The sequence below is a fragment of the Castor canadensis genome, chromosome 12 (assembly GCF_047511655.1).
Source record: "Castor canadensis chromosome 12, mCasCan1.hap1v2, whole genome shotgun sequence".
NCBI classification, from domain to species: Eukaryota; Metazoa; Chordata; class Mammalia; order Rodentia; family Castoridae; genus Castor; species Castor canadensis.
The window spans coordinates 83,897,130-83,920,626 of record NC_133397.1 but is presented as its reverse complement, the minus strand read 5'-3'; the positions used below and the strand labels follow the sequence as shown (position 1 = coordinate 83,920,626).

At 36.7% G+C, this 23,497-nt stretch overlaps 1 protein-coding gene across 2 annotated transcripts in view; it reads left to right on the top strand.

Moving 5' to 3' along the window:
* Tmem131 (transmembrane protein 131) overlaps positions 1-23,497 on the top strand; it is a 174,694-nt gene that overhangs the window by 70,824 nt on the left and 80,373 nt on the right. For both annotated transcript variants that reach the window (XM_020177767.2, XM_020177766.2), the window contains exons 3-4: positions 256-296; positions 19,293-19,361. In XM_020177767.2, the coding sequence (XP_020033356.2) occupies positions 256-296; positions 19,293-19,361 (110 nt within the window). The remainder of the gene's footprint in view (positions 1-255; positions 297-19,292; positions 19,362-23,497) is intronic.

The following is a 23,497-nucleotide window of genomic DNA, read 5'->3' as shown; positions in this document are numbered from 1 at the left end:
TTGGAAAATTTGTGGAAACCAATCACATTTGGTGTTACTTCACGTGTGTTTAAAATTTGATCCAAATTATTCTCTCATTTGAATTACACAGAGTGACCAGTCATTTCATGTGATTTTGGGATCAGGTTTAACCTGAAAATCCAACTGGATGTAAGATAAAGGTTAAGTTACAATAAAATAGTTTGGGTATTCCTTAGATGTATAGTATAAAAATTTGATTTTAGTATTTTCATCATTATTTTCTTCCTTTTACAGACTGAGACAACACTTGGACTCAGTTCATATCAACAGAAAAGGTATGTACTTAGTAAGATATTAATATACTTTCAGTTCTTTCTGGCATATTCCTGCAGTCTTCCCCTTCACTTTTTTTGGTGAACAGGTGATCGCAAATTATAAATAATAAATAACATTATAAGTATTGTGTATGGAAAACCAAATTTAAATCTGAATTTGCATATGATGCAATTGTGCAGCAAACTGTAATAGTCACCTTTCTGTTACTATAACAAATACCTTGAGATAATGAATTGTAAAGAGAAGAGGGTTATTTTGGCTCAGCGTTTGGATGTTTCAGTCAGTGGTCATTTGGCCCTATTGCTTTGGGTCTGTGACAAGGCAGCACATCATGGCAGGAACGTGTAGCAGAGCAAGACTGCTGACCTTATCACCAGGGACCAAAGAAAGTGAAGAGGGTTTGGGGGTCCCACAAATCCCATCAAGTGCACACCCCCAGTGACCTAAAGACCTCCTCCCCCAATCAGGTCCCACCTCTTAAAGATTTTATCACCTCCTAGTAGTGCTTCCTTAGGGACCAAGCCTCCAACACATGAGCCTTTTGGAGACATTTAAGATCTAGGCTATAACTCTTCCTTGGCAATATACAAAGGGCTTTTAATCAGAGCTGAAACACCTTGCTTTATGAGTGGAGCAGCTTTGTTATTCCTTAGTGACTTCTCTTGTGATTACTTCTTATGCACTAACCATTGTGCCCTCACTTATCCAGGATCTACCTGCAGGTCCCCAGAGAAGCTCAGAGCTGAGAAACCCAGTCTTATAGCTCAAAAACCCTCTTTTAAACACAGCTTCTCTGTGATAATAGGGATTTATTTTATTTCATGTATTATGAAAATACATACATATGTGAATTTGAGGACAACTTCCCTTTCTCCCCACCACCAAATTATTTGGTCTTTTGATACCTTTTCATGTCTCTTAGAGAAAAGGATAAAAAGAAGATACTGGTCCGGTTCCTTTTGCATATCTTGTGAAATGCCTGCAGCTGATACCTAAAGGAGAATGAGTTCTTTCTGTGAGTTAGGCAGTCAGTCCCTTAGGCAGCTGTTTTATATTCATTCCCAGATTTTACTGATTGCTTCCCTAGGGAACTATAGGTCTAAAGGACTTTAGCTTAGAAGACTCAGCACAGTGGTATAGTTTCAGTTCCTGTTCACCAGGAACAATCAATCAAGCCCCTAGTACCTTTTCTAGTGAGTGCCCTAAAATAACAGTTGGAGTGTTGGTTGTGGTATCAGTGTGTTTTCAGATAACAAGCCCATTTCATATACTTAAAAACTCAATTATTTTACAGTGCATGCTTTTAGTAGTGTATTTTGTTCTATTGGGGTATCTGTTCTTGAAATGAGAGCACAGCAAGTTTTATATTTAAAAATTATCAGTAAGGGCTGGGTGTGGTGGTACATGCCTGTAATCTTATCTACTCTGGAGGTGGAGGTAGGATAGAGATCCCAGGCAAACCTAAGCAAAAAGTGCAAGACCCTATCCAAACACCAAACTAAAAGCAAAAGGACTGGGATGTGGCTCAAGTGGTAGAGCACACACCTGGCAAGTAAGAGGCCCTGTGGTCTGCCAAAAAAAAAAATATATATATATGTATATCTTAATTTTACATATATAATCTGATGAAGGCTGGAGGCATGGCTCAAGCAGTTGAACACCTGCCTAGCAGTTTTGAACCCCTAAGTTCAAACCCCAGTACTAGCCCCCCAAAGTAATAATAATCTGATAAAATCAAGCACTTACCTACCAAAGCGGTGAGACAGCACAAAATGCCACTGCCTTTGTTTCATCATTGTGGTTCCCATTTGACCTTAGCAAGAGCAGGGAAGCTGCTCTTCACAGCCCTTAAAAGCTTACAGTATATCTATGAATGCATTAGACTAGCAAAATGCAGGCTACTCAACAAAGAATTTTGCTTTGTGAGAAAAGTATCAAATACTCATCAGATTAAGAATAAGGCAATTAAAACTTTACTTCTTCATAAATGTATGAACAGTAGTCACTGTTTTTGCTATTTTCATTCTTTAATACCTGCAAGAACATGACCCTTTTTTCCTGTTCCACAGTCTGTCCTTCTCCCTGATGTTTATACCCTATTAGGCCATGCCCTTCCTGTGAATCCTACCCAGATAGTTTTAGCATGGAGGTTTGTTGTCTCCAGAACACTGTGAGTTTAGCCTGATAACTACTTGGTCAGATAATTTATGAACTCTGGAATTCTGACACATCTAGAGCTGACATAGTAGAGAGAAAAGTACACCTGTTATCTTGTGCTTTTTCCTTGATCTTTTATTTCAGCAGATAGGAAATTAGCACTCTAGTTTACATTTATAAAGATATTCATCCATGATCAAAATCAGGCTTTTGAGTATTTTCCTGCTATAGTGAAGAATTTCCACCAATACATAAGTATATTATCTCATGTTTCACTTAATCTGTTATCTACATTTATGTAACATATTACCCCAACACTTTGTGGAATAAGTCAGGAATTCAAGTAAGGCACAGCAAAGATGGCTCGTCTCTTTTTCATGCTGAAGCAGGGGGCTTCAACTGGGAAGACTCCAGAGCTGGGAATGACTTAGGAACTGGATGCTGGGGATATGATCACTCATATGTTGATGCTAACTTATTATGTGGGACCTCAGCTGGCTGTCACCTGGATGCCTATCTGTGGTTTATCTGTATTGTCTTTTCACATGGGCTAGTCTAGGTTTCCTCACAATATGATAGGTAGATTCCAAGAGTAAATTTCCCAGAGAGAACCACTGGAAGCTGTATCACCTTTTATGACCTGCTTTTGCAAGTCATATAATAGTCCTTTTAGTTACCTGGTAATGTAAGTTTGCCAAGAATCAAGACAAAGGCATGGGAGAAGAGACTACCACTGTTCAATGGCAGGAATATCAGGGGATTCATAGACACACTTTAGAAAACTACAGTTTCTAAACTGTGTGATCAAGACCATGAATTGAATGAACATTAGCTTCATATTGGTATGCAGTATCCTGTGAGGATGGAAATGGGTTAGAGACCAAAACATATGTCTTTGTCACCTGTGGGTGCTGTAACAAAATACCACAGACTGAGTGGATTACACCACAGGCATTTATTTCTCACAGTTCTATAGGCTGGGAAGTACAAGAGAAAGTTCTAGCCAGCTTAGTTCCTGGTGAGGGCTCTCTTCTTGGCTTTCCCTCTTCTTACTGTGCCCTCATAAGAGGAGAGAGAGGAAAACAGAGAGAGGAAGAAGGAAGAGATGAACTGATAGAGACAGATAGATACAAAGAGATTGAGAGCTCTTTGGCATCTTCTCTTACAGGGGCACTAATCCTATCATGAGGACTCTACCCCAAAACCCCACCTAAACCTATTTACCTCCCCAAAGGCCCTACATAAGCAGATAGGCTTTCAACATAGGAGTTTTTAAGGAACACAGTTGAGTTCATAGCAACAAACAAGTCCAAATTTAGGCTTTGTGCCTCATCAACCAACTAAAAACTAAAGAGCTGTGTTTATTGATACCCTTAGTAAGCCATCCCAATACACCTATTATATAGAAAGACAAATGCAGTATCCGTACTTACCTGGCACATGATAATCAGAATATAGCCTCTACACTGGAAGTACTTAGCCTGTTCTTCTTATATGTGACTCAGTGCTGCATAGTCTATGCACTGCTAGTGCTGTCATTTAAATAATAATTTTAATGAAGATATATATGTAAAGTAGAACATTGAATTATAAAATGAAATATGTCTGGACATTTTAAATCTTTTTTAGATTAAAAAATAAATTATTCTGTAGACATCTGGGTTTGAAAATTTGACTAAGGAAGGCTATCATATAATCATAAATGGTTCTAATCACAAAGACCGTAAGAGAGCATCTTGTTGAGCCCCCTTGTTAGACATATTTAGAGGCCGAGGCTGAATCAAGAGATGTGGTCAAAGTTACTAATTAGAGTGGCAAAGTTTCCATTAGAATTCATTTGTCTTCTGATTGACAGTCCAGTGCTGCAATCTCTTTGTCTAGTTTCATATCAAATGTGGAATCAGAATTCATTTTATTTTCTGTATTGGCCACTAGGAAGAGAAATATAGCATAAATAGAAAGTAGTGGGGAAAGGCTTTCTTGCAAGTAGAGAAAGCATTTGAGACATGTGGAAGGAAAAGTGTCATGAATGAAAATACTTGATAGGGAAGAGTGTTGCAGAGAAATGAGATGCACAGCCTGCTTTCAGTTTCTTAAAGTGTCCTCTGTGTGTTGGTGTTATAAAGACATTCCTTCTCTTCAGGGTCTTGGAAGATAGTGGAGGCACCACTTCAGATGAAGTGTGGCAGGCAGAGTGGTTCAAGTGGTAGAGTGTCTGCCTAGCAAGCGTGAGGCCCTGAGTTCAAACCCCAGTACTGCCAAACAAACAAACAAATAAATAAATAAACCATGTATCAAATTGACAAAATGCAGTCTACTTTGTGAAAAAAAACCCAGTATATTCAAAGAAATTATTATAATTGGATGCTGTAAGCCTCAAGGTTTAGTCGTTAAGGGGTCAAGATACTTAAAGCAAATGTACTCCACATGGTATTTTTTATCATCACCTTTGACTATACGACAAAGTCAAAGGTTGGCTTCTGACTTTAGAACCTGGACTATACTGCCTCTTACTAATTGGTCTCTTCTTCAGGGCATCCCCTGTTTATTAGAGATCACCAAGATGGATGCTTTTGGTCTTTTGACCTGCTGTCATTTCTTCATCAGTCTCTCATTTCCTTGTGTTCCCCAGTTGTGTAATCCACATGCTGTCCTCTGGCTTTTCCCGTAAGACAATAGAATAGTCCCATTCTATCTGATATTGTCTGTATACGATCTCTGAAACTTAAGTAAAACTTACCATGCCCAGGGAATTCATATCATGAAACACTTAACCAAATTACTCTCTAGGTAGTAGATTGATTAGATGGCAGTGATGCTAAGCTCTGGCTACCGTTTGGTCACCCCACCCCCACCCCTTCTCAGCTTTGGAAATAATACTGGCTTTAAGAGTCTCCAAGACATCCTGCAAAGGAAAGAGCTGCTGCTTTCACAGACTCAAGATTGTGGGTAATAAAAACCATGACAAAAAGAATTTACCAGTATACCATTTTTGTACTTGTGTCTTTTGGCTTACTGTTATTTTTTTTTCTTTTTTCTTTTTTATTGTTTTTACATTTATTCACATGTATACATTGTTTGGGCCACCTCTCCCCTCTGCCCCCACTCCCCTTTTTAAAATACATTTATCAATTACATGAAAATACTTTGTTGCAAAAGGCATGGCATAATAAAATGTTGGAAGATGTGTGTTTGGTATTCTATCTGTTTATTTGAATTGAAAATCAAAATATTATAATGGATACTAATACTGGTTTAATATTTTGTGACACCATTGGATGGTGTTTTTTTAGGGTTACAACTTTTGGTGGGAGATTAAGGTCAGGACACCAGAGTTCTGTGCTCACCACTGTGTGGTCTTAAGAAAAAGGCATGATCTTTATTTGCAATCTAGGGAGATCACTTCTCCTCATGATATACCTTATATATGATAGAAAGTTATGCAATTATGTAAGATTGTTTTGAGAATCAAATGAGAAAATTTATTTGAATGCCAGTAGCTTGCAAACTTTAACACATTATATGAATATAAATTGTGGGTGTTTGCTAATTTATTCACTCAGTCATTCAGCATATATTTACTTGGAATTCTTGTGGATAGCAAGCATTGCTCTAACAGTTGGTGATTGAGATATTGTATTCAGTATCTATTGTTGTGTAATAAATTACCCCCAAACCTAGCAGCTTAAAACTGCAAATAGTTATCTCTCATTTTCTGTGACTAAGAAATTTAAGAGTGACTTAACTAAGTGTTTGGTTCAGTATCTCCCATGAGGTTGCAGTCAAGAGAATATTCAAAGCTGCAGTCATCTGAAGGCCTAGGCTTGGAAGATCCTCTGCCAAGTTGGCTCATGCACATGATTGCTGGTAAAAGACCACAGTTCCTTGCTGGCTGGTGGTAGGAGGCCTTTCTTTGCATGTGGAACTCTCCATAAAACTGCTGAACTGTTTTCATGCCATGGCAACTAGTATCCCCCAGAGCAGATGAACCAAGAGAAAGAACAAGGAGGAAGCCACAAAACCTGCTATAATTAAGTCTTAGAAGTCATACACTATCATTTCCACTATATTCTACTCATAAGTAAGTCATACCCAAGGAAAGGGAAGTTAAAATCCTATCTCTTGAAGAAAGGAGTGAGTATCACAGAATTTTTGGACATATTTTTAAATTACCACAGTGCTTGATGGGTAAGATAGTTAAAACTCCTGCTATGGTGGCACATGTGTTCTAATGGGAAAAGTAGATCATAAGCCACCAAATAGAGAAAATCTGGGACAGAGAGGACTTCATTGCTTCTTCAGGTTGGATGTTAGGAAGGCCTCTCTGAGCTGATGTGTAAGCTTACCAAGTGAAAATCTTTAGGAAGTGCATTTCAGACAAAGGAATAGCTGTGCAGTCTTATGTTGAGAGCAGTGTATGATATTATTGTTAAAAGAGCTAGAAATCTTAATGTATATGGCCAGAAACCTGTTTAAGAAAAATAATATCTCTAAGAAACTTACAAGTAAGAAGTGTGTGTGTGTCTGTCAGACACATAATGTACTCCAAGAAGAACCAAGGTCTTTTGACCTAAAGTTTTCTAGTATCTCAAGAATTTTTCTCATTACCTGGGGAATAATCTTGGGTTGAGAAATATGTTTTGGTTTGGTATGGATTTTAGGTTTGTTGAGATAAGGTCTCGTTGTGTAGCTCAGGCTGGCCTCCAATTCTTGATCCTTCTGAATGCTGGGATTACAGGTAGGGACCACCACACCAGGCTCTTGGGGAGTGCTTTTCAAATTATGCTGGCTGTTTCCTTATAATTGACTTAATTTGATCATTTCTTTATTATTGAATACAGCTATTTCAGTTGGCTACAATTAACTTTAAGCATGTGAAAGATCTAAGATTTGTCATTGTCTTTCATGTATCTTTTTTTTTTATAAAGAGGTTTATTCTGCTTATGGCTCTGGTCTAAGGTGGACCTGGTGGTGGCCTTTTTGCTAACTTGCCATTATGTTAATGACATATAAAACCTGCTAACTGCTGCAGTTTGGCTGATATGTTTTACATTTTGTGAAAAAGTGTAAGTTTTCTCAAGGTTTCTTTTGAGTTTATACTTTGATTTGTTTTCTTACTTTGGAGCTTTTAGCTGCACATGAAGTGACATACAATAAAAAGTGGTGATACTTTGAGTAAATCTTAAAAACTATGGTAAATTGATGATGGGCATGACAACTTAGTAAAAATGAGTTTAAGATAAGAAATGGTTTGCTCTGTAATAAATATAGCAGCAGGTATTGGTAAGCTCCTTTAAGTAAACTAGTTTACCTCACTTATTCTCCAAAAGCAACAACTTTCTCTTACCTTAAAAATGAGTGTGATAGATTCAAGAGTTCTGTAATGGTAAGTGTGCAGATCATGGGAACTTCTTCAAAAAGACACCTGTTAAGCTGGTCAGAATTAATAAATACAGTCAAAGTTTCTGGGTATTGTTGAAAGGTATTAGAATGAATCAAGAAACATTTAGTCAACAAAATCTACACACGCTTGGTATGAACAGTGGAAGTTATAACAGTCAAGCTTAGGGCCTGCTCCTGTCCTCCTCCCACAGCTCTCTACCTTGCTGAAGAGCTCTTTCATTGTGCTTGGCAGCTGAATGAAAGTTCCAGGCTCTCCAGCTCCCAGCAGTGGAGGAGCTAGTCCGGGAGGATATGGCAGCCAGAGAACACTTCACTTGAGTGGCTGATGGCAGCAAGGTGATGCTTATTCCCCACAGGGAATTCAGTTCTATGTGTTCAGTGATTTAAAGGAAAACATGAACACAATGAGGGAAAATACACTGTATAAAAAAGAACAAATGAAACCTCTAGAGTTGAAAAATACAGTTTCAGGAATGAAAATTTCACTGGACAGGATTAGCAACAATTTAGACATTGAAAAAGAAAAGCTCTGTGAATTTGAACACAGTAAGAGAAGTCATCCAAGCAAGGGGAGAAAAGTAACTGCAAAAAAGAATGAATAACACTGGTACAATAGCAGACAGTCTAATGTATGTGTAATTAAGTTCCCAGACATGGGGGAACTGTGGAAAGAACTTCAATAAATCCAAAGCAAGAATAACACAAAGAAAACCTTACACCCAGTCTGCTGTTTTTTCATCAGACCCAAATGCATACCAAAACCCAATAAAATGACATCTTTAAAGTATAAAAAGGAAAACTGTCAATGTAGAATACATTGACAGTAATACTCTTCAAAAATAAAGCCATTTCTAGAAAAAGCTAAGAAAATTTGTGGCTAGCGGCAGGCTGGCACCTTAAGAAATGTTAAGGGCTGCAAGTAGCTAAACCATTCCAGGTAAATACACAAATGTGGGGGAAAAAGAGAATGAAGACCATTAGAATTTTTTTTTTTGGCAGTACTTGGTTTTGAACTCAGGACCTCATATTAGGCAGGTGCTCTACCACTTGAGCCACTCCCTCAATTCTTTTTGCTTTAGTTATTTTTCAGGGAGGGTCCCCTATGCCTCTAGTCCTAAGAAATTTAAAGAACAGATTTTTACAAGCACATAATTTTATGAAATTTACAACAGAGTGTATATTACATATCTGGTAACAATAACACAAAGGACAGGAAAGGTGGATGGAAGAATTGAATTGTAATCTGACATTATAGGTAAAGTGGTATAATGTTATTTTTAGATTGTGATACAATAAAGCCTAGAGTAAACATTAAGACCATTTAAAAAAAGAGCACAGAGATGTAGCTGATGAAGTAACAGAAGAAACAGCATGCCCGAAGAATTCTCAGTTGATCTTTTTTAAAAAAAGGCAGAAAAAAGAGGACAAAAGGAATAAAGTGCAGTTAAGAAAAATAGAAAATAAATGACAATGTGGAAGACTGAAACCTTACCATCAAAAATTACAGTTATTGTCAGACTATATGAAAGGAATATTAAAGCATATGCTCACTTTAAGAAATATACTTTAATTTTAAATTTGCACTTAATTTGTACCTTTTATTTTGAAATAATTTGAGTTTACAAGAAAAATGGTAAAACAGTACAGAGAATTCCAATATTCCCTTGACTTGGATTCCCCACTTTCTCAACATTTTTCCACATTTGTTTTATCATTTATAATCTCCCTTTTCAACTCCTTCATTCCCAGTCCTTCTCATTATTTTCTCTCTATATTTCTCTATATATACATATGAATCTTATAATTATTTTTTCTGAGTACTTTGAGAATTATTTGTAGACATAAGATCTTTTACACTGGGTATTTCAGTGTATATTTCTTACAAATGCAGATATTATTTTATAGGCCACAGAAATTAACATTGACACATGTTATTATTTTATCTATAGATTTTGTTTGAATTTTGTCCATTTTTCCTTTATTGATTGATTGATTGCATGATGGGACTGAGGTTTGAACTCAGGGCCTCATGCTTGCTAAGCAGGCTTTCTACCACTTTAGCCATTCCTTCAGCCCCAATTTTCCTACTTATTTTAAAGAAAAGAAGTTTTTGACACAACTTAGGCCTTCATATTTAATTTTTATGTCTCATGTTGAACAGCTGATTTGTCTTTCTTATCATTATAACTTTGACCTTTTTGGGGGAAGGGTTTTTTTGTTGGTGGTTTTGTTTTGGTTCATTTTGCTTTGGTTAGGACTGCGTATTGCTATGTAGCCCAGGCTAACCTCCAACATAGGATCCTTTCAGGTCAGCCTCCCAAGTGCTGAGATTATAGGTGTGTGCTACTATGCCCAGCAATATATGTAATTTTTATTTATCAAATAAGTAAATAGATAGTTTGTTTATGTTTAGGATAAATTTCTAGAAGTAGGATTGATAAGTCAAAAGTAAATGCATATGTAGTTTTGTTAGATGTTGTCAAATTCTCTTTCAGAAGGGTTGTACCAATTTACATATCCTTGTTCAGTGTATAAGAGTGCCAAGCAAGAGAAAAAGAACACGTTTGAAATCAGATATAAATAGAAAAACAAGAGAACATCAGTTTAAACAAAAACTGATTTCTTGAAAAGTATAACACAGCAGGTTAACCTCAGTCTAGACTGGTTAAGAAATAGAGAAAACGCACACAAAAAAAAATCACTAATGAAAGGGACAGCACTACTGATATTATAGTCAAAGAACAATTAGAAACACTTTGAACCATTTTAGTCCAGTACATCTGGCAACTGGGATGAAGTGGATAAATTTGAAAGATACAGATTACCAAAACTAACTAATGGAGAATTAGGAAATATGAATTTTCCTGTATCCATTAAAGTCATAGAAGTCATAGTTTTAAATCTTTACACACACACACATCCACATAACTACAGCCTCGTATGACTGGCAAGTCCATCAGACACCTAGCAGAGAGCTAATACTGATCTTACACAAACTCTTTCAGAAACAAGAGCAGGAAGGTATCCTTCCAACACATTTTAGGAGGTGACCATAAAGACATTATAAGAAAGTTAGAGAATATTTTTTATGAACATATGTCTTGAAGTTCTTAACAAAATATTAGCAACTTGAATCTAGAAATGCATAAGAAGAGATTGATTAAAATTTGAAAATCAGTATTCTTTCTTTTGTTACACAATAAAAGGGAAAAACCGTATATAACTATTTGAATAGAAGCAGAAAAAATTCCTGTGAAAAACATTCAGTATCTATCTAGGCAAGAATGAGGTGACTCACTCCTGCAGTCCCAGCTACTTGGAGACAGAGGTCAGGAGGATCGAGGTTCAGTGCCAGCCCGGGCAGAAGAACTCTCAAGACCCCACTTCAAACAGGCCGGGCACCACGGTACATATCTGCCATCCCTGTTGTGTAGGGAGACACAGATAGGATCACAATCCAGGCCAGCCTGGACATAAAGCAAGACCTGAATCTCAAAACAACTGAAGCAAGCTGGGCATCTGTGGCCCACGCCTGTAATCCTAGCTACTCAGGAGGCAAAGAGCAGGAGGATTGTGGTTTGAAGCCAGCCTGGGTGAATAGTTCACAGACCCTATCTTGAAAAAACCCATCACAAAAAAGGGCTGATGGAGTGGCTCAAGGTGTAGGCCCTGAGTTCAAGCCCCAGGACTGCCCAAAAAACCAAACAAAAACTAAGCAAAAAGGGCTGGCAGCATGGCTCAAGCCCCTGCCTAGCAAGCACAAGGCCCTGAGTTCAGCTCCCCAGTACTGCCAAAATAATTGGTATCTATATATGATTTAAAATGCTAAGCAAACTAGGCATTGAAAAGTATTTCTCCAAACTGATAAAGAGCATCTATGGAAAAATGACAGACAGCATTGTACTTGATAGTGGAGATTGAATGCTTTCTTTCTAATACTGGAAAAGTGGCAGAGATGTCCACTTTCATCATTTCCATTCAATATCTTACTGCATGTACTAGACATTATATTGAGGTATGAAACAGAAATAAGATACATCAGATTGGAAAGGAGTAAGAGAAAGGGGTAAAAGGGTTTGTTTACAAACAGCATGACTGTGTATACAGAAAATCCTAAGAAATATAACCCCTCCACAAAACTAATAAATAATTTAGCAAGATCGAAGGATATTAAGTTCAATTATCAGAAATAACATCAATTTCTTTATAACTAATGCAAAGTAAAATGTTGCAGAAAGTGCTGTTTATAGTATCATCAAACGTATGTAACAAAAGGCATGCGACCAGGCCCACACATGTAATCCTAGTTACCCTGGAGGCAGAAATCAGGAGGATCGGGTTTCAAAGCCAGCCCCCAGCAAATAGTTCTCAAGATGCTGTCTTGAAAATACCCAACACAAAAATGGCTGGTGGAGTGGCTGAAGTGGTAGAGCACCTGTCTAGCAAGTGTGAAGCCGAGTTCAAACCCAGTACCACACACACACAAAAAACAAAGCCCACAGAAAAACACATGTAACAAAAAGTGGATGAGAGTACACTGAAAACTGTATAATACTGATTAGAGAAATTGAGGGAATCCTAGATATTTTCAGAGTGTCTGTGTTCATTCTCTCTAGATGAATTTTTAGATTAAGTGCAGTTCAGTTAAAAATGGCAACAGTTTTGTAGAATTGATACACTGACTTTCAAGTTTATATGGAAATTAGTTACCTTGAATAGCCCAAACAAGTTTTGGAGGACCTTTTAAAACCACCTGTTTTGAAAACCTAGTTGATTTTTTTCTTTTTTACAAAATGTGCCAAGGTCATTCATTGGCACGTGGATGTTTTCCACAAACATCCTGAACCTGCTGGAAAATACATAGAAAAAAACCAAACACTTTAACCCTTAACTCACTACCATATACCAGAATTAAGTTAAGTGGAACATAATAGACCTACATGTAAAAGCTGAAGGTATAAAATTTTTAGAATGCAATATACAGCTTATTTGCAGCCTGTGCAAACTTATCTTAAGATAAGCACATACCATAAAAGAAAAAAATGGTAATTGGACTTCATTAAAATTAAAAACTTCTGTTCTTTAAGACACCATTAATAATAGAAAAAGCCAAGGGACTGAGAGAAAATATTCACAGTATATATGTCTGACAAAGTGTGTGAGTCTGGAAAATATGGGTAATTATTACAAATTAATATTAAGACAAACATCCCAATTAAAAAAAAAAACTTTCAACAGACATCTGTTTTTTAAATATATATGTAATTGGACAATAAACAAATGGAAAGATGTTTGACATTATTAGACATTTGAGAAATGCAACATTAAAACTAAAATGTAAGGGACCTGTTAGTGATGTATTACCTATAAACTCAGCACTCAGGATGCTAAAGTAGGAGGACAACTAAAATGTATTTGTAGGAAAAAATGTCTATTATACAGGAGAAGTTTTGTTCATTTTTCTTAAGTCACTGTTATTTAGCTGTCTGTAACAAAAATCATGTTTAGAACTGCCTTTGAAAATTTTACTTGTTAAAATCCCCATGTGCCCCCCTACCCACCCACCCTCTTGTAGCTGTAATGCTTGTTTGTGGATCAAGGTGTAAGATAGTCTGCAAATGTGAGAATGCTTATAATGCAGGTTTCTGGGCTTTGTACTGGATGTAAGAAATAAGCTTCTGAAGGTGGGGCCCTGCAATCTGCATTCCACAAACATCTAGGTATTTTAGATTCATGTGGAACCACAAAACATTCTTTGAGAAATACTGAGACAAAGGGTACCTTTTGTTTTGGTAGTAATTGATCCTAGGAAAACATTTTAAGCTTTCTAGTTTAAACAAATTCCTAAAGCTCCACAAAAGTTCCATATGTTTCATTTGGGAGTTGCCTGCTTAACTTTGACCTGACAGTTTATCAAGCAGTGCAGACCATTTCCCAAAAGATTTCATGTCTCTTTCTAGTTGTTTCCTAGCTTGGAGTCAGAAAATAATCTTTGTTCCTTAATCTCCAAATAAATAAAGTTTTAGTTAAAATAGTTTAAACCAATTTATTCAGAACAAATAACAATCTGTATAGAAAGCATAAAAGCATACATTATATTACTACAGTGTCTCAGATTATGTTGCATTGAAATTGGCAGAGGGTACCATTTTTCATATTACTTCTCCTCCAGTTATATTGTTGTAGCATTACTTATTTGCAAATATTTGTGTTCTGTTAATAAAGCACTAAATGATATCATGCCCTATCTAACTAAATACGGTAGGATCATTTCTGTTAGCTAAGAATACATGACAACTGTATTACTGCATTTTTGGTTTTGTTGTTTATTGCGGCACTATTCACAATAGCCAAGTTATGGAAACAGCCAAGATGCCCCAGCACTGATGAATGGATTAAGAAAATGTGGTATCTATACATAATGGAATTTTATGCAGCCATGAAGAAGAACGAAATGTTATCATTCGCTGGTAAATGGATGGAATTGGAGAACATCATTCTGAGTGAGGTTAGCCTGGCTCAAAAAACCAAAAATCGTATGTTCTCCCTCATATGTGGACATTAGATCAAGGGCATACACAACAAGGGAATTGGACTATGAGCACATGATAAAAGCGAGAGCACACAAAGGAGGGGTGAGGATAGGTAAGACACCTGAAAAACTAGCTAGCATTTGTTGCCCTTAACACAGAGAAACTAAAGCAGATACCTTAAAAGCAACTGAGGCCAATAGGAAAAGGGGAACAGGTACTAGAGAAAAGGTTAGATCAAAAAGAATTAACCTAGAAGGTAACACCCACGCACAGGAAATCAATGTGAGTCAATGCCCTGTATAGCTATCCTTATCTCAACCAGCAAAAACCCTTGTTCCTTCCTATTATTGCTTATATTCTCTCTACAACAAAATTAGAAACAAGGGCAAAATAGTTTCTGCTGGGTATTGGGGGGGGGAGAGGGAGGGGGTGGAGTGGGTGATAAGGGAGGGGGTGGGGGCAGGGGGGAGAAATGAACCAAGCCTTGTATGCACATATGAATAATAAAAGAAAAATGAAAAAAAAAAAGATTACACCTGCCTCAGCTTGTTCCTTAGATATAGCTATGCTGTTGTTTTGAAAATACACACTTAGAAGGAAATGATCTTTCATGCATATTAGTAACTATTGCTGGGCACCACTTCTGTTTACAGGAGGGCTTAGTACAGACATAAAAAACAAGATCTAAGGATTTGAAAGGAAGAAATAGAATTGTTATCTGCAAACAATTTGTCTACAGTGATCATCTAAGATATTGCTCATTTTTAGCAGAACCTCTAGCAACAGTAGAAAATTTAAGAATGTCTAAACAATTAGAATTAAATTCAGCAAGGTGACCATATATAAGAACACTCTATTGAAGTCAGCTTTATATAAGCAATAGCCATGTATATTCAGCTACCTAATTGATGACTCCATCTATATAAGACATCTCAAATTTAAATGTCCAAAACAATACTCTTGAACATTTTCCATCTACCCCTTCCTACTTCCAACCACTCTTCTCATGTCACAGCAGTCAAAATCTTGTAAGTCATATTTGATTCTTCTTTTTCCTCTTATAACCCCAAATCAATCAATCAGTATAACCTGTTTTTAACTTCCACTCTTCTTATGTCACAGCAGTCAAAATCTTGTAAGTCATATTTGATTCTTCTTTTTCCTCTTATAACCCCAAATCAATCAATCAGTATAACCTGTTTTTAACTTCCAAATCTTTTCAGAAAATAGCTCTTCTTACCTCCCTCCCTGTGGCTTCCCTAGATCATAACTGTCCTACCTGGATTCCTGCAACACTTGCCTGCTTGTACTGTTCTTCACACAATAGCCAGAGTTATCCTTTAAAAATGTATCAAGTCATGTTTCTTCTTTGCTCAAAACACTGTAGAGGCTGCATGTTATGTTAGACTACTGTACCCTCCTTTGTACCTTTGACCTGAGCTCCTACCTCTCTTCCTCCTCTGCACCCTGGCTTTTTCAGTCTCTTTGTTCTTCAGCTTGCCAAGTAACATTCCCACTTTCTTTCCCAGGTATCCACCATTCATGTGCACTTTTTTACCCTGACAGGCCAATTTAGACATTCTATTCGCAACTGTAGAATAAACTCTTGGTTCTGTGAGAGGAGAACTTATATCTGCCTGCGGAAAACTGAAGCTAGATTCATGTACAAGTATCAACTCAAAATGGATTAGGAACCTTTATATAAGACCTGAAACTTTGAAGTTAGTGCAGGAAAGAACAGGTAATACCCTGGAAACAATAGGCATAGGGAATGACGTCCTTAATAAAACTCAAATGGCTCAGCAGCTAAAGAGAAAGGATTGACAAATGGGACTACATGAAATGAAAAAGCTTCTACACAACAAAAGAAATGGTTTCTAAATTGAAGAGGCTCCCCACAGAATGGAAGAGAATCTTTGCCAGCTATACATTTGACAAGGGATTGATAACCAGATATACAAGGAGCTTAAAAAAACTAAACTCCCCCCCACCAAAATCAATAACCCAATGAAGAAATGGGCAAATGAACTGAACAGAGCTTTTTCAAAGGAAAAAGTCCAACTGGCCAAAAAACACATGAAGAAATGCTCACCATCCCTGGACATAAAGAAAATGCAAATAAAAACCATTTTAAGATTCCACCTCATTCCTGTTAGAATGGCTATCATCAATAACACAAACAACAACAAATGTTTGTGAGGATGTGGGGGAAAGGAACCCTCATACACTGCTGGTGGAAATATAAATTAGTAAAACCACTATGGAAAATAGTATGGAGGCTCCACAAAAAACTAAAAATAGAACTGCCCTATGAACCACTCCACCTTGGAGTGATTTATACCTGAAGGAATGTAAGTCAGGTTACAATAAAGGCACCTGCATACCCATATGTTTATTGCAGTGTTACTCACAATAGCTAGCTATGGAAATAGCCACGATGCCCCCTACTGATGAATGGATCAAGAAAATGTAGTGTGTGTATACACACAATGGAATTTTATTCAGCTACAAAGAAGAATGAAATTTTGTCAATTGTAGGTAAATGGATAGGACCGGAGAACATCATCTTAAAAGAAGTTACCCAGGCTCAGAAGGTCAAAAGCCCCATGTTTTCTCTCATATGTGAAATATAGACCTAATACAAATACAGAAGTATTATGAAAAATAGGTCACACTAAGGGGATGTCACTTTCGAGAGGATAGGGTAAAAGAAGGAAAATAAGAATGTGAATATATTCATCCACAAGAATGAATATAGAACTTTTAAACTAGTTAAAACCACCCTAAGAAAGGGACTAAGGTAGAATGAAGATAGAGGATATGAACCAATCTGTGTTATAATACATATATACATGGAAATGTCACAAGGAAACTTCTTGTGTAGCTATCTTAAACATGCAAAAATGTCATTTTTTTTCTTTACAAAATCAGAGAACAGGAGGGTGGAAGAGGTTCTGCCTGGGGAGTGGGAAGGGTTGGTATCAGTGGGAGGGAAGAGGTGGTTGGGAAAGAGTGTAGGAGGGCAAATATGGTGCAGATATTACATATATATGTAAATGTGGTAATGATACCTGTTGAAACTATTCCAGGAATGGAAGGAGGGGGAGATAAATGAGAATGGTGGAGGTGGTGAATTCAATTATGATATATTTGATACAGTAGGAACTTTTGTAAATGCCACAATGTGCCCCCACCCAGCACAACAATTTAAAAAATAAAAACATGCTAGAATATAAAGGACAGAAAATATTTAAAAGAGAACACATTGGTATCTATCAAAAATTATCTTAATCTCCTTTGTGCCTCCAGTGTCTAACACAGATGTATATATATATGAATTAATGATAGAGATTACTACCTCATGTATTATATTTCATTTTTCCTTTATTTGATTAAGATCTTGAATGAGTTTGAATTTAATGCTATTAAAACAGACAAGATGGACAGCAACTCTTATTTTAAAGGCATCAAAGAGTGTCATCCTTCTTAAATCTCAGAAGGGCAGAAAGCACGAGGGAATAGATTCTGTACCTCCAGCTATACCTGGTCATTATGTTTTAAGTTACTGTGCCTTCTTAGGCTAGTATCTTTAGTTTTGTGCTTTAATAAGGTATAATCCTACATTTTTATGTATACTGTCTGTTCTGCTTGGCATCTTTTCTGTTTAACATATGTAGAGATAGAGACTATCAAGCAGCACAGAGCGATACTCTAAAACGAGTAGGTGTAAAAGCATGTTTGGACTTTACTACCTTGATCTCAGTATTCCACCGCCCAGATTATTCAGTCTTTGTAGAGTTCAGTTGAAGCCAATTTTCCTGTATATTGTGAATGTCCTTGTCTATTTTTAATGTATTTCCTATACCTCCTAAACAGGAATTACTGTATTGTTTGGAAGCTTGTGTTCTTGTGAATTGTGGTGGTGATGGAAATAAAGTAGTCCTACAAATGGATTTTTCTCTAACTTTTTTTTTAAAACAAAAAGATCAAAATCTACTCTTTCAAAACTTAAATAGCTAACTGAATTTCTAACTTCTAGGCATATAGACAGATGATTTTAAGCATGTGAACACCCCCTACCCCAAAGGTCATTTATATTTTAGATCAATGTTAGGTCATGATGATATCTGAGGCTTGCTATTCAGAAATGTTTTGGTGACAAATTCTAGTATCATGTGAGATAGATAGAAATGATGCTCAGATATTTAGACCAAAGTGTCATAGATCATTGTGTTCCAAACTGTTTCAGTTCTTGGAAATTTCTATTCCTACAGTCATTTTTGTTTAACTTTTGCAACTTTAGTTACAATGTGGTCATGAATTTTGTCTCCAGATACTGTCTTTCAAATATGTATCATTGTATTGAGTACTTGTTCATGTTGCAAGTATCAATAATCAAAGCAAACATTAAAGTATATTGTTACCAATTATATCAACCAAATAAATTCTAGCATTCACTCTAAGTATTTTCTGTTTTCATATGTTCCCATTTTCTCTCCCCTCTCCTCCCTTCCTCTCCCTTTGTCTTTTCCTCCCTCCCTCCTTTCCTTCCTCTGTCCCTCCCTTCCTCCTTTTCTGTTTCCTTTCTCTCCTCTTTCCCCTACCTCCAGACTAGCCACAAAGTCAAGATCTTTTGGTTTCCACCTCCCAACAGCTGGGATTATAGACACATAGCACCACATAACATTTATTGGTTTCTTCTAATTAAAACAAAAGCAGAGCTAGGAGTGTGACTCAAGTGGCATACCATGTTTGCCTAGCATGCATGAGGCCCAAAAGTAATGCGTGTTCCCAATAGACGCTAGATCCCACTTTTAAAAGACATTGTGTCATGACGGTGTTTAGTTACAGTTTGGAGAATTGAAGGATTACTTCTTATTCTCATTTTTTCTTTATTTACAGTATATCTCTATACCGGGGTAATTGCAGGCCCATACGATTTGAGCCACCAATGCTGGATTTCCATGAACAGTAAGTTTTAGATTTTTGGACTGTTTTACCTTTGAACATACAATTGTTTTTCATGCATTTGTTTTGCCTTTTGTGAGAAAGTTAAATGTTCACCTCATCAGGAAAACAAATGATGTTGAATCTAATTTGAAACTGACAAATAAGTATCTATTATGAGTGTAATATAATAATAACTTTTAAAGTTTGAAAAATATCCACTTATTGCACTCTGATTCAGAGGATCTTATCTTCAGAAGAAGCATAAAAACTTATAGGTTACCTTTTCTGGTAAGTACTTCATTTCCATTATTATTTAAAAGTTTTCTTGTGGATATGGAAGGATATACAGTTTGTTTCATGCATATACTTTTAAAGTATAAGTTTTTATATATCATTAAATAGTATGGTCACCACTCAGAATGTCAGACAAAAGCAAATGGTACAGGTAGACCTGGTCCAAGAACAAAATTGCTTCCTTAAATCACACTCTGGTTTACCTACTACCTCAGGGACTCAGGTTTTACATGTCTCAGGTACTCAGGGAAAGGCTCCAATTCAATTTAGCAGGTGAATGAGAAAATCATCTTAAACAATATAACTGTTACAGCAGTGTAACTATTAGAGCTATTTCTTGTAAGTTAGCAGAACAAAAGAATTTAAAAGAGATGAGGAAGTTAAATGTACAGCACCCTATTAGAATCTCTAGTAGGAAAATACTAAAGTTTTGAGTTTGGTTGTAGGGTTGTGTGTATGCATTTAGCAGATCAGATGTGACCAGACTACTTGTGCAATTTTACATCTTACTTTTCCCTCATTGTCATAAGTGAGTCTCAATGTTATAAACATCCTAAATGAAATTTTATGTGCTATGTAGCACTCCTGTGAATTTTTTAATTACTCCCCTATTCTTAGGCATGTAATTATTTCTTCTTTCTGTCTTTCCTTATGCTATGCTGCCATGAATGTCTATGCATAAAGGCTCAGTTTGGTTTTTTAATTTTGAATTTGATAGTAGATAGGTAGATAGTAGACTATTTCTTTGGGCGAGATTCCCAGAAGTGAAATTACTGAGTCAAGGGGTCTGAACATTTTTTAAAAGTGTTAGTGTACATTGCCCAATTGCTTTTCCCTGCTAGATAGTTGCCCTTGTTGCACTGCCAACTCCTCATATCTTCATTTATCAATGTTTTTATACCTACACTGATTTAACAGATGAAAATTATAATTTTCTTAAATGCTGTCCAATTTGTATTTAGTCATTTTTGCTATTAGAACATTAAGTAATTTAATAATTTAAAACAATAATCATTTATACTTATACAGAACATACTTTTAAAAATTTCACTGAATTTTTCTTTTGCTTTATTTATGGTATTAAATTGTATAGGTAAATCTGTTAAAATTTATCTGTTGTTTTGAGTTATTATAATGTTTTGTTTGTGTAATCAGTGCTATAACTAATGATTTAAACACAACCATGACTTTTCTCAAGAGAGAGTCCTAATGAAATTTGCACAGAATATTAGGCTACAGAATAATTTTATGTCATACATAAGGGCAACTGATAGGAATAAAAGAGTCTGAATGGAAAGGAAATAAATGAGGTTTCTTATTTAGATTGGTGCTGGTCATAGAGAAATTGAAAACTCCTGAGTTAAGAGAAACTTTGGAAGATTTGCTAAAGATATGTGAAAGGACAGGTGAACCCCACTTCACTGTGGGGTATCACAGTGAAAAAAGTGATTTGAAGCACAGGAAAGGAACTATTCCCTAAAGCAACAAACTTATGCACACCTCCAAAATAGTGATAACAGAAAGGGAAATTTTTGGCTGTGGTCTGAATGTTTTTATGTGCTACCCCTCCACACTCATTTGTTGAAACCTTATCTCCAGTCTTACGGCATTAGGAGGTGGGGCCTTTTTTAGGTGACTAGGTAATGAGGGAGACAGAACCCCCACAAATGGGATTATGCCTTGCCCTTTGTACCACATGGATATACAGCAAGAAGACACTATTTATGAACCACAGAAAGGGTACTCACCAGAATCCAAACATGCTGCACCTTGATCTGAGATTTCCCAGCCTCTACAACTGGGAGAAATACATTTCTACTGCTTCTAATCCACCCAGTGTGTGGTATTTTGTTACAGCAGCCTGTTGAAACCAGACAGTGTTCTGCCATTATTTAAAATATGTCTGCATCCAGTCTGAGAACATTAAATAGAGTGTGGGTTTTTTTGTTGCTTTTTTTGCTTTTTCTCACAAAGGTAGAAATGGGTGTATAGAAGGTAGGGGTTGTGGGCAGATGTGAACACATAGGTATTAGAGTTTAGTTAGAACCAGCTAGAGATTTTAAGTGAGAGAGAGAGAAAGTGTGTGTAAGAGTGAGTGTTTGTGTGTGTTTATATGTGTGGATTTATTACGAAGAATTGGTTATGTGGTTGTGAGTACTTGTTAAGCAAGCTCAAAAGTCCATAGGGGCAGGTAGTCAGGAAGGGAAGATCAGGAATAGGCTGGACCTTGAGGGTGGGAGCTGAAATTTATTGTCTCCCGGTAGGCATTCAGGGAAGATCCTGAAGAAGAAAGAGCAACCTCAGGTCTGGCTGCTGTTGTAATCTCTTAGACAAGGCCTAAGCTGTCTACCAGGGGCTTCCAAGTGATTGGCAGGCGCACCTAGAATGATCTTCCTTTTGACTAACTTGGAGTCAGCTGATTTGGTGCTTTAGTTACATCTGCAAAATCGCTCCCAGCAGTACCTAGATTAGTGTTTGTACAACTGGAAATGATATGTGTTACAAAATAGCTGCTGCCTCCCTCCCATCTTTCAGCTGTCAAGAGGAATAACACTTATAGCTTATACCAACCAGAAACATACTAGGAAGGAGGACTGCAGGTTAGTCTAATCAAGTAGATACCATAAAACCATCTTATACATATAAACAGCAAATTTCCTAAACTTACTATTTTCAGCTCTAAAAAATGAAAGGAGAGGAGATAATGGTTAAAAGAATTTGCTTAGCAATTTTAGACCTGATTCTTTTTATGAAGTTGTAAAGTAGTTTTAGGTTGTGTGGGGTTTTTTGTTTGTTTATTTGTTTATTATTTTTGTGGTCCTGAGGATTGAATCCAGGTCCTTGCACATGTTTGGTAAATGCTGTATCACTGAGCTGTAGCTCAAGCCAATTCGAAAGAAAGGGAAACTACATTTTCACTGAAAAAAGTAAATTGTCAATGGTTTCAGGAAGTAACCAATTGCTAAAGTAAATCAGAGATATTTTTAGGATGTATCTTTAAGTTATATGGCTCTTGCTTCACTCTCAAACATAAAACTTGTTACTTGATTGAAATGTTTTTCTGCATTGATTACATTTCTTTCTGCCTCTAAACATTCTTGCTCTTTCTTAAATCAATATTAAGTGAAAAAAATCAGATTAAAATTCCACAATACAGAATGGTGCTCCCTTCACGCCTATTCTCCATCTACCCCCTTTCTTTTCTTGTTAATGCAACTCCAGTTTTTTCATTTATCTAGCCCTTAAAAAATATGACCCTGTCCCTAGCTCGGGAGTAAATCTTGTTTACTCTAAGTTAGTTATAATGATCTCATTCTTGTTTGTGGTCAGTTCAAGGGTGACGTGACCCAGTTCTACCCAGTGATATGTGTGCAGGTCTACTGAGGGATTTCTGGGGAAGAATTTTTTGTTCCACTCTAAAAGAGACAGAAGAAAGAAACACCCCCTGTTCAATGCTGGTGTGATGCTGTTGTGATGCCTGGAATACTATAGCAACTGTCCTGTAATCAATGAGGAGAACTAGTCTGAGAATAAAACTAGGACAGTTTGTCCAACAGTGGAAAAATAGACAAAAGTCTGCATCCTTGACAATATTGTTGAACTGCTGAATTCACAAACCCTGGAGCTGCCCTAGTGGGGTCTTTTTATTAGGTGACACTTATCTTGTACATTTTCCTCTGTGTTTCAGGCTGATTTTCTTCATCTTCTTCTACTCATCCCCTACCTGTGGCTGCCTGTCTTTTCTCACACCCCACCTCAGCCAACTCCATGCTTTCTCGCTGGGTGATCTTTTCCTTGCCTCTGGCATATGCCTGTGATTTCCCAGTCTTCGGTGTCCCCTGGTTGCTCACTATACAGCTCCA